The sequence below is a fragment of the Labrus bergylta genome, chromosome 18 (genome assembly GCF_963930695.1).
Source record: "Labrus bergylta chromosome 18, fLabBer1.1, whole genome shotgun sequence".
NCBI classification, from domain to species: Eukaryota; Metazoa; Chordata; class Actinopteri; order Labriformes; family Labridae; genus Labrus; species Labrus bergylta.
Genome location: NC_089212.1, coordinates 26,248,079 through 26,264,099, shown reverse-complemented (window position 1 = coordinate 26,264,099; position 16,021 = coordinate 26,248,079). Strand labels below are relative to the sequence as shown.

The 16,021-nt window shown below is 42.1% G+C and overlaps 1 protein-coding gene, 1 long non-coding RNA gene and 1 gene segment (V, D, J or C); all 3 read left to right on the top strand.

The window, feature by feature from the left end:
• Positions 1–3,203, top strand: part of LOC110005538 (uncharacterized) — a 46,883-nt gene extending 43,680 nt beyond the window's left edge. The window contains exons 3-6 of the mRNA XM_065966673.1: positions 263–529; positions 1,117–1,229; positions 2,749–2,979; positions 3,069–3,203. Of these exons, the coding sequence (XP_065822745.1) occupies positions 263–529; positions 1,117–1,229; positions 2,749–2,979; positions 3,069–3,089 (632 nt within the window). The 3' untranslated portion in view covers positions 3,090–3,203. The remainder of the gene's footprint in view (positions 1–262; positions 530–1,116; positions 1,230–2,748; positions 2,980–3,068) is intronic.
• Positions 3,204–9,348: 6,145 nt separating this feature from the next.
• Positions 9,349–11,514, top strand: LOC109978570 (uncharacterized). Its single transcript, XR_010664655.1, has 4 exons — positions 9,349–9,572; positions 9,689–10,322; positions 10,473–11,106; positions 11,223–11,514. It is a non-coding gene; the product is annotated as an uncharacterized lncRNA (long non-coding RNA).
• A 3,449-nt stretch (positions 11,515–14,963) lies between these two features.
• On the top strand, positions 14,964–15,426 carry LOC110003136 (T cell receptor beta variable 16-like). The segment is given in 2 exon segments: positions 14,964–15,009; positions 15,119–15,426. Coding segments are annotated over 2 exon segments (354 nt in total).
• Positions 15,427–16,021: the final 595 nt, after the last annotated feature.

Here is a 16,021-nt window from a genome sequence, read left to right as displayed (position 1 = left end):
ACGGGGCGTGTTCTTTAGAGGAGGCGGAGATAGTCAACATTACAGTCTGAGGTTTTCTGTGACTAAAACAGAGAAGCAATAACCAGAGTGAACTGAAGAGCAGCATCATGATTACTTTCTTCTGTTTCACCTTCAGTGTTTTTCTCTTCTCAGGTAATCTAATGAAAAGTCTGTTTACACATTTGTTGTTCTTCATTTCTGTTCATCCATACAGCTGCAGCCTTTTACTGAGCATGACTGTGCACTGTTGCTTTTCCCACAGGTTCGTCCCTCAGCCAAATAGTCGAGCAGACGCCGACGCACATGTTCAGCAAACCGGGAGAAAAACCCCAAATCAACTGTAAACATGAAATCAAGGACTACAACCGAATGCTCTGGTACAAACAGTTAAAGAACAGACAGATGCAGTTCCTCGGATACATGAATGTTAAAGACGGCTATCCTGAAGATGGAGTTCATGTGAAGATTGAAGGGAGCGCACTGGAACGCCAGAACTGCACGTTAACAATAGAAGCAGTGGAGCTGAGCAGTAGTGCGGTGTATTTCTGTGCTGCTAGTCTCCACAGTGCTTCATAACTTTGCTCCTCAATACAAAAACCTGCTGATACTGTTTTTATTTCATCTCAGCGCTGCACTCCACAGCCCCTTACAGCTGTACCACGACATACTAACCAATGTCGGCCTTTTTTTCTAATCCAGATCTGATATAACAGGAGGAGGTTTCGTATCAGCAGCAGTACTTCTGCGTTTGTTACACTTTCAGGATTTGTCATCATCTCTAAAATTCTCACACATTTCAGTCAAGAAAATTACAGAAATATAACCCTTTGTTTTTGTGGTGATTGGACATTTCTGTGTATTTTTCCTTGTTTGGTGCTTGTGTTTTTTTTCTTTCAGAGGCTGGGTGTGGCTTATTGGCTGCTGGAGCTCTCTGCAATCACTCACCTGTTCGTCATCTGTAATCACCGGCTGCAGCATTTATACCCTGGTTCAATTCTCCCAAGCTGTCTGATTTTTTCCGCCTACACCATGACAGATCGGCTTCTCAGTATCAGTAGACTTTTTTGTGCTTTGGATACCTGTCACTAATTATCCCTTGTCTTCTTTTTTCCCCAGTGCCTCCAACCATCGAGCTCCAGCGCCTCACCACCCAGCCTCTCATTCAAGCCTCACCAGCCTTCATCAGCCTCACTTCAATAAATACCCCTTACCCACCACCCTGTTTTCCGGTCTTGCTTTTGGGTCCACTTAAAAACCTTTAAGATCATAACAGTTTTAAATGAGATTTAAAGGCATGCCTGGTGTTAAACACGTTCCTTGAGCTTTCCATTCCAGCCAAATTAGTGGAAAGATTTTTTCTCAATGCAGACCAAAGCAAAACAACAACCAGCTTTCCATTAGCTTTGTCACCACCTGTGTTTTTTAGGGTCTCTTCACCTCTAAATACACATACAAGAATATTGTATAAACTGGTAACAGTGAAATAACTGCATGTGTAATGGATATAAGATTGTGCACTAAGTTAAATTAATAATACATGTTAAAACTAGTGTCTACGTTGTATATCCTTTAAAAATGCTAAAAAGCTAGTTATAATTTAATGTTTATTCATGCTGCTAAGGTTAAGTTTAAAAGCATATCGGTAATTGATTGGTTTGGTCTTAAGCTTTTGTTATTGTTTTACACTTCCGGTTTTACGCCAGCAGGGGGAGCGTGTTGTCTGAGCGTCATTCATTACACCATTGAATGAAAGCCAGCAACAACGTGTTTGTTTGTTTCTTCTTTATTTCTCCCCTTACAGGTAAGAATACTGGTTAAAAGTGAATAAAACCAAGTATAAATGTGTTGTAAGTTTCCGGGAACAAGTTAGTGATATGTTTTACAAATATACAAAGTAATTTCAGTATGTTTATGAAGCAGTTTAAGCATGAATGTGTTTGCCGTGATGCGTGCATGCTAGCTTGAATCACACAGACAGAGCGCAATAGAGACACGTGTAGTGCGTCTACTGAGAGTGTGTTATTTAAGTTGTATCGGTCAGTTGAACAATTACAGTTACATGGTACAGTTTAAAGAAATATCACTCTGCAAGTGTATAATATTGTACAATGATAATATGATGTGTTATTGCATATTATTCATTACACCATTGACTGAAAGCCAGCAACAACGTGTTTGTTTCTTTCTTCTTTATTTCTCCCCTTACAGTACGCTGTACAGGGGTGTAACACATGCACTGCCTTAATTGCACACATAAGTTGTCATGACTGAAAAGACGACACTTTCAGCAGAATTAAAACTGCTAACTGCTCACTCCCTTCTTATTCCTGACACCAGTAAGTGCTTTCTGCCACTGACCAGCTGTAACTGATGGCATGCAGATACCCTCTCTACAGCTTACCATTTTAAGAAGGTTTAATCATTTCAATGCTTGCAAATTACACCATGGAAACAAAAAACAAAAGTATAAATATAAAGCTAAATGAAATACAGCAGGGTCCTGAAAAAAAGGATTCAACCAACAGGTGGAGGCACAGCTCATTGTATACACACACACACACACAGACACACACACACACACATTTATTTGATTTTAAACAATCCTAAACTATTTTTATTTTGAATTATAACCGTTTCTAAATCTGTTTCCTCCACATGTCAGGTGTGTGCTGTCTCATTTGAGCAGTCTCCTCCACAGATAGTGAAGGAGAACACTGAGGTCCAGATCACCTGCAGACATGATGATAACGTCCGCTGATGCTCTGGTATCAGCAGAGAAACGACGGCCAGCCGCTGACCCTTATTGGGTTTGAAAATGGGAAAAGTACCCCAAGGTACGAGGGTCAATTTGTCAAACAATTCATGCTTCATGCTTCATATCTGAAGGTCACGCAGAGCGACAAACTGACGTACAGCGTGTTCATCGTGAAGAGCTGTTTCTACGGAGCGTTTGTAGCTTTTCTGCTGCTCAAGTTTCAGGTGAGCTCCAGTTTAAATCCTCTCCTCTGACCGCTTTGGGATCTGTGAGTTGAATAATAAAGACGTGGTGTTCTTTCTGTTTGTTCCAGGGGGCGAAGCAGAAGAACTGAGAGCAGAGCCGACGCCTCACAAGAGGATTCTGGGAAATCTGCTCAGTGTTCATGTCTGTGTATGAAGTTAGCAAACCTTTAATCTTCAAGCTACTTTTAAAATGATTGTTCTTTATGAAACAAATCTAAAGGTTCTCCAGACTTTCCTGAGTTATTGGGCTGAAGAGGAACCCGGGATGTTGGTGTGGATGTGTAAAAATAAATGTTATGCAAAGGGGTGTTTCCATGCTTTCTGCACAGTTGAGTTCTGTCAGTAACTCAATGCACCTAAAAAAACATGACCTTGTTGCTAACACAAGTTTTTAAATCAAAGATATAAAATGCAGCGCTTCATAATGAACACAACAGAGTCTGTTTTTTTTTCCATTTTAATGTCAGAGAGTCTCGTTATGAAATTATCTGATTCCTGTTTTTGGATTTTTTTGTGAGTTGAAATAAATGAAACTGTAAATTTTGTTCATGATGATGTGTCGATAAAGGTGTTTCAACACGTGCACAAACATTCCTGAAATGTTCTGAGTGACCTGCATGTGTGAACGCCGACAGCCAACTTCATCCTGATATTACCCAGAATTCATCCTGCAAGCCCCCTACTAAAATGTCCGTGTGAAGTCTGGTCACGTCCATATTTGAAAGCATCGGATATTATTCAGGATATAACATGTGATCTCTGACGTTCAGGTCAAACAACCAGTCACACTGTTTTCTGATACTATGTGTCGGAGCCATTTTGTGTTTATCATTGGCATGTTTTATAATTAGATTTATCTGAATATATTATTTTCCACTAGGGACACTGAATGCACAGGGGTGTGTATATATAGTAGCACAGGTGACAGGAAAGGGAAGGCACAAGTACGGGGAGCAAAGACAGTTCTCAACAGACCGGCATTCATGTTTCAGACCAGCACTCAGACCAACTACAATTCATTCATTCTACTGGCTACGCTTCACTGGAAATGGTATGTTTTTTGTTCTCATATCTCCATCAAGTCACTTCAATAAACTCAACTCAACGGCTGGAAAATCATTGTTTACATCTGCGTAAGACTTCACCCCTACCTGTGTATTAATGGCAATAATTGGAGCAAAGGAAAAAATTGGAAAATTACCATTACACTATGAATACGTCCAATTAAACGCAGCATTGATATAAAGATACAAATGTCGTCATATCATCATTCTCTGATGCTTCTTTATTTTTGGGCCTTTATTTGAGAGATAGGATAGTGGACAGAGTCAGAAATGGGGGAGAGAGAGAGAGGGGAACAACATGCAGGAAAGGAGCCACAGGTCGGATTTGAAACTGGGCCGCCCGCTTGGAAGACTACAGCTTTCATACATGGGACATGCACACAAACCACTGCCCCACCAGCGCCCCAGACAGGGAGAATCTCTTGCTGTGAAGTGCATGTATGTGAACAGGAAACCCAGAGGATTTCAGGGGCGGACTCTCTATTTTCTGGAAATATTCAGCAGGAGTGTGAAAAAGGATTCAGATTGATTGCAGGCTCCTGAATTGAATGTCATCAGAATCAGGGTTTTCTTTCATAATGAGTAATAACTTTGGACCTGTTCACCTAATGGAGTGACACTCCCATGAGTGACAGCTGATTGTAGGTGCTGCCATCTTTGGTCTCTAGGCTCACACCTCCCACCTCACAGACTGTCAGAGACTCTTCTCTCTCAGATCATTCAGCTCTGAACACAACAATGATCACAGCTGTTCTGATCAAGCTCTCTGCAGCTCTGCTCTGCATCACAGGTACTCTACGTTATGAGGCTGAGGACTTACTGTTGATCACACAGAGGACCTTCATTTTGACATGTTGTTTTCCCCCTCCACAGGTGTAATCGACGGGAGTGATGTGAAACAGGCCGCTGTGCTGTGGGGGGACGAGGGTCAGTCTGCCACAATGACCTGTGAGCACACTAAAGGTGCTACTTATTTCCAGATGTACTGGTACAGACAGCTGCCAGGAGAGACAATGCAACAAATCGTTTTTACGAGACCATCTGCCCCTCCTCAGTACTGGTCTGACTTCAGTGAGGACAAGTTTCCTGCAAAGAAGGACAACTTCTCGACTGGATCTTTGACTGTGGAGAAGCTGCTGCCTGCAGACAGTGGAGTGTATTTTTGTGCTGTGAGTCAACACAGTGAAGCAGGTGACTCTGACAGCTGTACAAATACCCCACTGATGAATACATGTATTAAAGACATCAGTGTTTGATTATCTATAGGGGGAGCTCTGGGTGCACAATAGTTCTTTCACAGCCATCAGTGTCCCAGAAAATGTGCAATGACAGGGTATCGATCATATTATGAATTTATGTCCTTGAAATGTGAAGAATCCAATTCAGAGCTCAAGTCATTTCATATTAAGTTTCCAATCATGTTTCAATTTGTTTTAAATTAAATCTTCTTGAGTTTGCCTAAGCAGCCCTTTAAAATCAAAGTTTCCGAGGCGCTGGGTAGCCGAGCAGTTATGTCGCCCACCCGTGTACGGCGGCTGTAGTCCTTATCGTAGCGGCAGAGTGCTCGAAGCTGACCGAGGAAAGCCTCGGGTTACGTAACATTTTATTGTGAATGTGTTGGTGGTGGTGAATGTTCAGTGGTTAAATAACTTTGTATAGCCTCACACATGTGACTGCTCACTAGTGGTGTAATGATGATCTATTTAAATTGACACATGTATTCTATATTAACTGTGATTTCAGATCTCACAGTAGATCACCGCATCCTGAAAATAAACTTAAAAAGATAAAAATCTCTTTTTAACACATTTAAAACAAATATTTAATAAATATCAGGCAAAGTGACATTAGTATGTTTTAGTGTTTTAAACGCACAGTATGTCAATTCTACCACCAGGGGGCTCTTAATCAAAACCATAACAGACAGATGAAGTTGGTGGGGAATCATGGGAGTGATTCTCTCTGCTACCCCCCCCCCCCGACTCCTCCCCTCTCAGGTCAGTTCAGTCTGTCGCTGAAACCAGACACAGAGAGGAGGAACAATGATCCGGATCATTCTGTGGCTTCTCTGCATCTCCTGTAGGTTTATATTCAATCTGTTTGATAATTATTATTCTGTGTCATCACTTCTGTCTTATAAAGTTTTTCTCTCTGAATCCAGGTCAGTCACAGGCCAAAGACGTCAAACAAGAGCCTCCATCGATATTTGGAAGTCCTGATGGTTCAACAACTATCAGCTGCAGCCATACTATAAGTTCATTTAATGTCATACTGTGGTACCAGCAGCCCACAGGCAACTCCAGCCTTAACCTCATTGGATATATTCAGTACACAAATGCAGTCGTTGAAGATAAATTCCGAGAACGTTTCAATGTGTCTGGAGATGGCTCGAAGAAATCACAACTTCATGTAGTGAAACTCAGACAGGCAGAAGACAGCGGCATGTATTACTGTGCAGCTAGTACACACAGTAACTCGACCTCCTCCTCCTCTCTACAAAAACCCTCAGTGATCATCAGCTAATGAACTCACAGATAAGAAGAGGGATACACCTGCATCTCACTCCTCTCACGTAGGCTGTGGCAGGAAACATGTCGGCTCGGGTGGTAATACAGTTATAAGGTATCCCACGGTATTTAAAAATAGTAAAAGTTATCAGTTCCATTACCCCCCCCCCCCCCCCCCCCCCCAACAAACCAAAAACTGCTGCGCAATTCTCAAAGGCCAATAAATACATAGTGTTTTTTTTAGCTCCCCTGTCTGCGGGCTCGTGTTTTCAGTCGATCTTTCTGATACTGTAATGATTCTTTGAACTTGATTTGGGAAAGATGAAACATGTCCTCGTCACCTCGGTGTCAGCCTGTCTCTGCCACCGCGTAGGACAAGGGAGCAACTGCGTCCTGTAGCCTGCTCACCACAGAATTTAAACTCAGCGTTTTGATTCATATTTCATTCTTTTATTACTGAAAGACAAAAATGAAGTCTCTCACTTCTCCAGAAGTGAGACGCTCTCATTGCCACCGCCATGTTTGTTTTGCTGATATGTCACTTGGCTGAGGCCGCGCCTGCGCAGGTAGTAGGTAGCTGTCAGAAACCGGGGTTAGACGATGACACAGTGTGTTTCTTTCTGAGTTCTCCAGGTGGAAAACCGGCTTTCTTAAAATCCGGTTAAGGGCTTATCCACAGTTCCTGAAATCAGGATCTGATGTTTACATGCACAAACACAAAAAACAGTATACTTAAAAAAACCTGATCAAAACCTGGATATTCAAGTTCATAGCAGAGGCTGTTAAACCATCAGATGTAACCAATCACATCCAAACACATTCACACACCAACGACGAAGCAGTGGGAGCAACTTTGTGTGTCTTGCCCTAGGACACATCGGACATGTGGCTACAGAAGCTGGGGATCAAACCCACGACCTTCCATGTAAACGCACCCATTCTCATTATAATGTTACTGTTAGACCATCAACTCTGAGGAGGCAACATGTTGACACAAAGATTACTTCAGGGAGGCACGGCCGTTTTCTAGTCCTGTTTTAGATATTTTTTAATAAAGGAATCAAAACTGTGACAACAAAACAAGAACAAATCCCCTTTTAAAGACACGTGGTGGCTCATTGTGTCGACCCCTCCCCCTCCTCCTCCCCGTGCTGCTCCTCCTTTACATGCAGCCAGTTCACTGACATCTTTCTTCTGAAGTTTTCATCAGTGTCAGGATCATGTTCAGACTCCTCATATTAGCTCTGACGTTCTGTTTAACAGGTAATATAAGAGCAAACTTGTGAAAACTGGACTATAATATTTTCACTGAGGTTTATTTTTAATGCTAAAGCTGCTTCTTTTTAAATGTCTCTTTCAGAACTCTCAAAGAGCCATGTTGATCAGAAGCCTGCAGCGCTGGTCATACACCCTGGAGAAAAAGTCCAGTTGACCTGCAACCACTCAAACAATAACTTTGAAATGATCCAGTGGTATAAACAGTCTAAAGGGAAACATGACATGGCTCTGCTTGGATATGTACGTTACTCTTCTGCAACTGTAGAAGATCAATTCAAAGGCTTGTATAATGTGAGTGGTGATGGTGAAAATCAGTCAAGTCTGATTCTCCTGAAGCTGAGTGGATCAGAGAGCGCCGTGTATTTCTGTGCTGCCAGTGAAGCACAGTGCTGCACAAACTCTCCATCTTTAACAAAAACCAACACCACAGGAGACACCACCAGAACGACAAACAATAAACCACTTTGTGGATGACTCAATCAGACAGCTGGCCTGACATGAGGCAGATTTTATTCACACCCATAAGGGTGCACTGTTTCTCCGCAATGTTTTACAGGAGTGATCATTTAACCTGGGCAGCATGACTTTAATACACACGTCCACATTTTGTTAAAGATGATTGACAGACGTGTAACCAATAATCATTCAGCTGTTTCAGTAAGAACTTAAGAGAAAGTGAAGTGCTAAAATCTAGTAGAGTTCTGCATGGAGGGTCTGGGAACTACTGCCTACAAATAATAAAAAAATAAATCAAATAAAGGCCAGCAAATATATTTTTTTCAATTTCTCAATTTCCTGATCTGATAAAATAACTTAAATCTGTTATTGATTAAAAATAATGCCTTTTTAATTAAATGTACTGTAATGTATGTGTATGGGACACAAAAACACCATTTTTTATTTTGGCCGGTGTATTTTATCATCTGCCTGCCACCTTGGCCGGTGAGTCAAAAAGTGATTTTCGGACCCTGCACCCAGGTATATTTCAGACTATTTTCCCACAAAATCACCACACACAAGCTGGGGATCAAACCCTCAACCTTTCTGTTGAAAGAAGATGACTCTACCAACTGAGCCACAGCCGTCCCACTGAGCCACAGCCGTCCTTGTAGTAATAGTAATAGTAGTAGTAAAGTAGCTGTCATGTTCTCTGCACTGTACTCGGATGTGCGGACGCGAACTCCACCCAGGTCTCTTTTATTTTGTAATTTAGTTGACTCAAAACAAGCCTCAAAGTCAGTAAAGTAGCTGTTGTGTTCTCTGTGTTGTTCTCCATTTTTTTCTCGAGTCCGCCTAGTCTTGTAAACTAAGCACACTTCATGATCACATAAAGCCATGCATGTGTTGTATTACGACGCTTGTTCAAGAGGTAACCATACTTAGGCCCGGTTAGTCCTGGAGCAGTGTGAGTGCAGGTCAGCGGGGGACAGGGGGGAGGGGGAGGTGAGGGGAGTGGGGGTAATCGTGGGGGCCTTAGATTTGAGTGAGTCTGTTCTGGAGGTAGGTGTGTTCTTGTACTCCTCAGATGGTGTGCAGCAGTGAATGGGTTCAATGTTGAGAACAGGAGGTGATGACCCCACCCCCCTCAGTTTGCTGATACGAAGGCTTGCCTTCTACGGTATGAACTAAACTGAAGAGCGCCGTGGCAGAACCAGGAGTGACTGAACATTCAGAATGATGATCATTGTTTGCTGCATAACCTTGAACATTATACTGGTTTCAGGTAATCTAATGAAAAGTCTGTGTGCAGATAGATTTAAAGACATGGCAGTTTTCTTGATAATCTGTCACACTCCTGTTCATGAGGACTAATTCTTTAATGGTTTGATCTTTCCACAGTTTCCTCTTCAAGTGACCAAGTCCACCAGACTCCAAGAGACATTTACAGCAAACCAGGAGAACCAGCCAGAATACAATGTTCACACCAGATTGAAAGCTATAACGTGATCCTCTGGTACAAGCAGTCAAACAAACAGATGCAGCTCCTGGGATATATGTATTCAACCACCTCAAATCCAGAGACAGACGTTAAAGTGAAGATGGAAGGTGGTGCTAATAAAGGAGAGAACTGCACATTAATAATCAAGCGAGTCAATCAGAGCAGCAGTGCGGTCTATTTCTGTGCAGCTAGTTTCCACAATGCTGCATGTCACTGCTCAGCAGTACAAAAACCTCCTCTTCATCTCTACTGAACACCTGGATTTCCTTTCTGATAATGTGGTTTATTTTCAGCCTTTTTACTGAGCTGGTGTTGTGTGTCTGTGGTTGACGTGATGCTAAGAGGAGGAGGATAAACTACGGCTCCGCCCACCTTATGACTACCTGTTCAGTTTGCTAAAAAGGAGGTTTTATGACAAGAGGAGGCTGGAAAAAGTCACTGAGAGTATCATATAAGAAACATTATTACCAAACAGAAAAGGCAGCATGATCATCTTCTACCTGATCGTTCATTTGAACATGTTTCTGGTTTCAGGTAACGTCTTTGAAGGTTCAGTCTACATCACTTTATAGATTTATATTGTGCTGTATTGTAAAGTGCTGCTCCTTCAGTTCTAACTTGATGTTTGAGTTTGAACTCATTCTTATAAACTGTGTCTTGATTTTGGTCGATGTCTTTCCACAGGCTCCTCGAACAGTGACAAAGTCGACCAGACTCCACGGGACATTTTCATCAAACCAGGCAAAGATGCCAAAATCAACTGTAAACACAAGATCGATAACTATAACCAGATCCTCTGGTACAAGCAGTCAAACAAACAGATGCAGCTCCTGGGATATATGTATTCAACCACCTCAAATCCAGAGACAGACGTTAAAGTGAAGATGGAAGGTGGTGCTAATAAAGGAGAGAACTGCACATTAATAATCGAGCGAGTCAATCAGAGCAGCAGTGCGGTCTATTTCTGTGCAGCTAGTTTCCACAGTGCTGCATGTCACTGCTCAGCAGTACAAAAACCTCCTCTTCATCTCTACTGAACACCTGGATTTCCTTTCTGATAATGTGGTTTATTTTCAGCCTTTTTACTGAGCTGGTGTTGTGTGTCTGTGGTTGACGTGATGCTAAGAGGAGGAGGATAAACTACGGCTCCGCCCACCTTATGACTACCTGTTCAGTTTGCTAAAAAGGAGGTTTTATGACAAGAGGAGGCTGGAAAAAGTCACTGAGAGTATCATATAAGAAACATTATTACCAAACAGAAAAGGCAGCATGATCATCTTCTACCTGATCGTTCATTTGAACATGTTTCTGGTTTCAGGTAATCTAATGAAAAGTCTGTGTGCAGATAGATTTAAAGACATGGCAGTTTTCTTGATAATCTGTCACACTCCTGTTCATGAGGACTAATTCTTTAATGGTTTTATTTTTCCACAGTTTCCTCTTCAAGTGACCAAGTCCACCAGACTCCAAGAGACATTTACAGCAAACCAGGAGAACCAGCCAGAATACAATGTTCACACCAGATTCAAAGCTATAATCAAATCCTCTGGTACAAGAAGTCAAACAAACAGATGCAGCTCCTGGGATATATGTTGTTAACTAGCTCAAATCCAGAGACAGACGTTAAAGTGAAGATGGAAGGGGACGCGAGTAAAGGAAAGAACTGCGCGTTAATAATCGAGCGAGTCAATCAGAACAGCAGTGCTGTCTATTTCTGTGCAGCTAGTTTACACAGTGCTGCATGTCACTGCTCAGCAGTACAAAAACCTCCTCTTTCACATTTCTACATCTCAGCAAGTCCATCCTCTCCGTCTTTTGCCTGCTCCACTTTTCAGAAAATGTGTGCTCAAACAGGCCGTTTGGAGATTTTCCCTTCATGACATCACAAAGGGCAGTAGGCCCTCCCCCAGGTGGGTGACACTCCCACAGCTAGGTGTTTGTTCTGCCCTCTGAGTCTGCCTTCTCACTGTAAACAATAGGACATGGAGCGAGAAAGACAGAGACACCCAAGCCCTTCGAGAGAGGGGGCGTGGTCACACAGCTCATTTACATATTTAAAGGTGCAGACACAGAAACCGCCTGTTCTGAGCAGGGCTGAAATAGAGGGGTTTATAGACATGATTAGTTCTGGACGATATATCGTGAGGCTCGATTCAATCGATATTTAATTAATCCTTGATATGGAAAAGGGAACATCGATTTTATTTTTTAAAGGTTTTAAATTTTCTCGCGATATTCCGTTGCACTGCGAGATTTTCGCGGAAGCACTTGTTGCGCGGAGACGAAAGGGCGGCGGATATTCCACTCCTGCCGCTGAGTAGCCTAGCTCTTGTAAGCGACCAACACGGAGGAGAAAGAGAAAGATGCGAGCGAGGCCGAATTACTTCTGTTGGGCCTCAGCCATGTGTGTGGGACAAAGGACTCAGGCCTGTATCACAGTCTCGAGCCTGACTAGAGTTATTTTGGAGGCAACTAAACAAAGGGGTCTTAGCCCAGCAACCCCCCAACAGAAACTAACAAATAGGTGTGAAACGTTGGGGGGTGGGGGGCGTCTGAATTCTCTATCCTCATTGGAGGAGGCCTGAGGTAAACCCACAGGCAGCTCCAGTCTTTAAAAGTAATCACCAGGCATTGCTTCCTCCTCTTCAAGTGTTGTCTGCCGACACCAGAGGATACCCTCTCCAACAAGATGGACTCCAGCATTCGAGACAAACCCTTTCCTCCTCTTGGCTTAAATAGGAACTCGGCTCCTGCAACCTGAAGACCCTAGAGCAGTACTCTGGTCGAAGATCTGAATCCCGTTACCCTCCTCCTCCATCTGCCATGAAGGAACCCTGCCTGAATCTGTTGATTTAACATTCAACAGAGTCACTATCTAACCAACTTTGCAACGATCACCAGGAGTTACCCCAAGTAAGAGCTTTGGTCTGGGCAGAAATAGTTTCAGAAATAGTTATGTTTCTTTTATAACCACTGATGATTATGCATCATTGTTGACGAGACGTCACATTCTGCTTGTTATCTGTTGTAAGCTGCTGCATTTGTTTTATTGTAATGAACTGCTGTGTTCACCTATGTGTGTAATGCTATGCTAGTTTACCTTCAGTCAACGGCTTTCACAATCAGAAAGACCAGTGTACCCGCCGTTGAATCAAAGTCCGGCCACTGGCTTTCTGGTGTTTAAGTAACAGTTACTGAACTCATCTCAGAGAGCTCAAACTATTTCAAAAGGTAGCCACACGGCTTCCTTTGTTGTCCACCATTTTGTCACCATGTGAAGAAGCCACATGGTGCATTGTCTCTCTCCACCATCTTGTTTTCTCTCTCTCTCTCTCTCATCTACACACACACACACACACACACACGCACAATTTATTAAATATAGTTATTAATTATTAATGATATTAGTAATTAAGTAACTAATTTTAGACTGATTTGAGTGATATTTTGGTTATATTTCCCTGGTTTCAGGGTGGTGCCCCAATACTGATGATATTGTTATTTATATTATTAATAATTAAATATAATTATTAAAGAATATAACCAAAGTTGACTTGATACAACCCCAACACTTCCAAAAAAGGGCACATAACGCAGGGCTCGACATGATAAATGGCCCTCTGGCCCGGATGAATGATTGACAGAGTCCAGCTGATTGGACGTTCAGCTGGCGGCTTCACTGCTGTCACTCCCGCAGGCGCACTCACTACACTGGAGTTTTACACTCACACACAGATTTTAGCGCAGGTTTTCTTTACTAAAACACACGTTTGGTAAAACGGTTTTAAAACCATCAGATCCCGACAAAAGCCTATCTTACATCTTCAAATTTAAAAAATCACCAGAAAAGTTGAGAGTGACAGCAGGTCATGACGAAAACAGAAGGGAGAAAAGTTTGAGCCACAGTGACAGACAGCTGGAGGAGCTGGAACACATTAAAGTTAAAGACTAGATCCTGGTAAAGTTATTCACAAAGCATCTTAGCCCTTAAGAGAGCTCCTAAAGTAAAGATCTAAGGATGACGAGTTTCTCACAGAGAAGAAAGAAGGAGAGACTCCAGATCTATCACAGCCTCATATTAATATCAGATTAAGTAGACCCTTACAGTTAGCAGCATGGTGAATAAACATGAGCACATAAATATAAGAAAAATACACAATATCTTTATAATTAGAGCTCAATTTATTTGATAAAAGTTGTAATTGACTTTTGCATCAGAATGGTTCAAGAGTAAATTGGTGACTGTTATTTTTCGAATCAAAAGTAATGTTCCTGGGCCAGTGGTTACAATGGTCGGGCCAGTGATATATATATCACTGAAATATATATATATATTTTTAGACAGTGGAGTTTCAGTTTTATAGGCTACATTTATAAACTTTAATGCGATAAATATCGAGTCATATCGAATATCGACATTAGGCAAAAAAATATCATGATATCAAATTTAGGCCATATCACCCAGCACTAGGCATGATCAAATACAGGATCAGAGTGGATTCAGAACAAGAAACTTCACACACATGTTTTGAGGAGCTCTGAGACTTATTTAAACTGAAGAAAAGGAGGAGGAGGATATGTGACCTTTAACACAGGACAGAGAAGAAGAATCAAACTGGACCTCAAATATGACCACCTGATTCTTTTTTAATTTAATTTTCCTCTCAGAGCTTGAAACTTTAATCAAAACTCAAAAACATCAGCTGCATTTCAGCTACTTTCATATTGGTAAACGCATTTTTTAAGACTAGGTGACAACAAGCAAACTATTTAATTTAGGATGGGGCGCCAGTAGCCTAGCGTTTGGTGCACACTATGTACAAAGTTTGAACAGTTAATCTGTACTGTATTGCTTTTTAAAAAAGCTGACTAACAGACAGCATGCGAGCGTTGGATAGTGTTGGATATCGTGGGGCAGACGTCAGAGCTAAAACGGCGCGCTGCGTTGCTTTCAGGCTCTAAGCACGCTCCAGGAGTAAAGAGCGTGCTGGCCGGTGTGGCATGCTGTTAGGACGAGCTGTAAGAAGTAATGAGAATGAGAGAAGGTCTGTGGCTTCCTTTCATAATGACGGGGAGTGTTCTTTAGAGGAGGCGGAGATAGTCAACATTACAGTCTGAGGTTTTCTGTGACTAAAACAGAGAAGCAATAACCAGAGTGAACTGAAGAGCAGCATCATGATTACTTTCTTCTGTTTCACCTTCAGTGTTTTTCTCTTCTCAGGTAATCTAATGAAAAGTCTGTTTACACATTTGTTGTTCTTCATTTCTGTTCATCCATACAGCTGCAGCCTTTTACTGAGCATGACTGTGCGCTGTTGCTTTTCCCACAGGTTCGTCCCTCAGCCAAATAGTCGAGCAGACGCCGACGCACATGTTCAGCAAACCGGGAGAAAAACCCCAAATCAACTGTAAACATGAAATCAAGGACTACAACCGAATGCTCTGGTACAAACAGTTAAAGAACAGACAGATGCAGTTCCTCGGATACTTGAATGTTAAAGACGGCTATCCTGAAGATGGAGTTCATGTGAAGATTGAAGGGAGCGCACTGGAACGCCAGAACTGCACATTAACAATAGAAGCAGTGGAGCTGAGCAGTAGTGCGGTGTATTTCTGTGTGCACCGCAGTGCTTCATAACTTTGCTCCTCAATACAAAAACCTGCTGATACTGTTTTTATTTCATCTCAGCGCTGCACTCCACAGCCCCTTACAGCTGTACCACGACATACTAACCAATGTCGGCCTTTTTTTCTAATCCAGATCTGATATAACAGGAGGAGGTTTCGTATCAGCAGCAGTACTTCTGCGTTTGTTACACTTTCAGGATTTGTCATCATCTCTAAAATTCTCACACATTTCAGTCAAGAAAATTACAGAAATATAACCCTTTGTTTTTGTGGTGATTGGACATTTCTGTGTATTTTTCCTTGTTTGGTGCTTGTGTTTTTTTTCTTTCAGAGGCTGGGTGTGGCTTATTGGCTGCTGGAGCTCTCTGCAATCACTCACCTGTTCGTCATCTGTAATCACCGGCTGCAGCATTTATACCCTGGTTCAACTCTCCCAAGCTGCCTGATTATTTCTGCCTACATCGTGGTAGATCGGCTTCTCAGTATCAGTAGACTTTTTTGTGCTTTGGATACCTGTCATTAATTATCCCTTGTCTTCTTTTTTCCCCAGTACCTCCAACCATCGAGCTCCAGCGCCTCACCACCCAGCCTCTCATTCAAGCCTC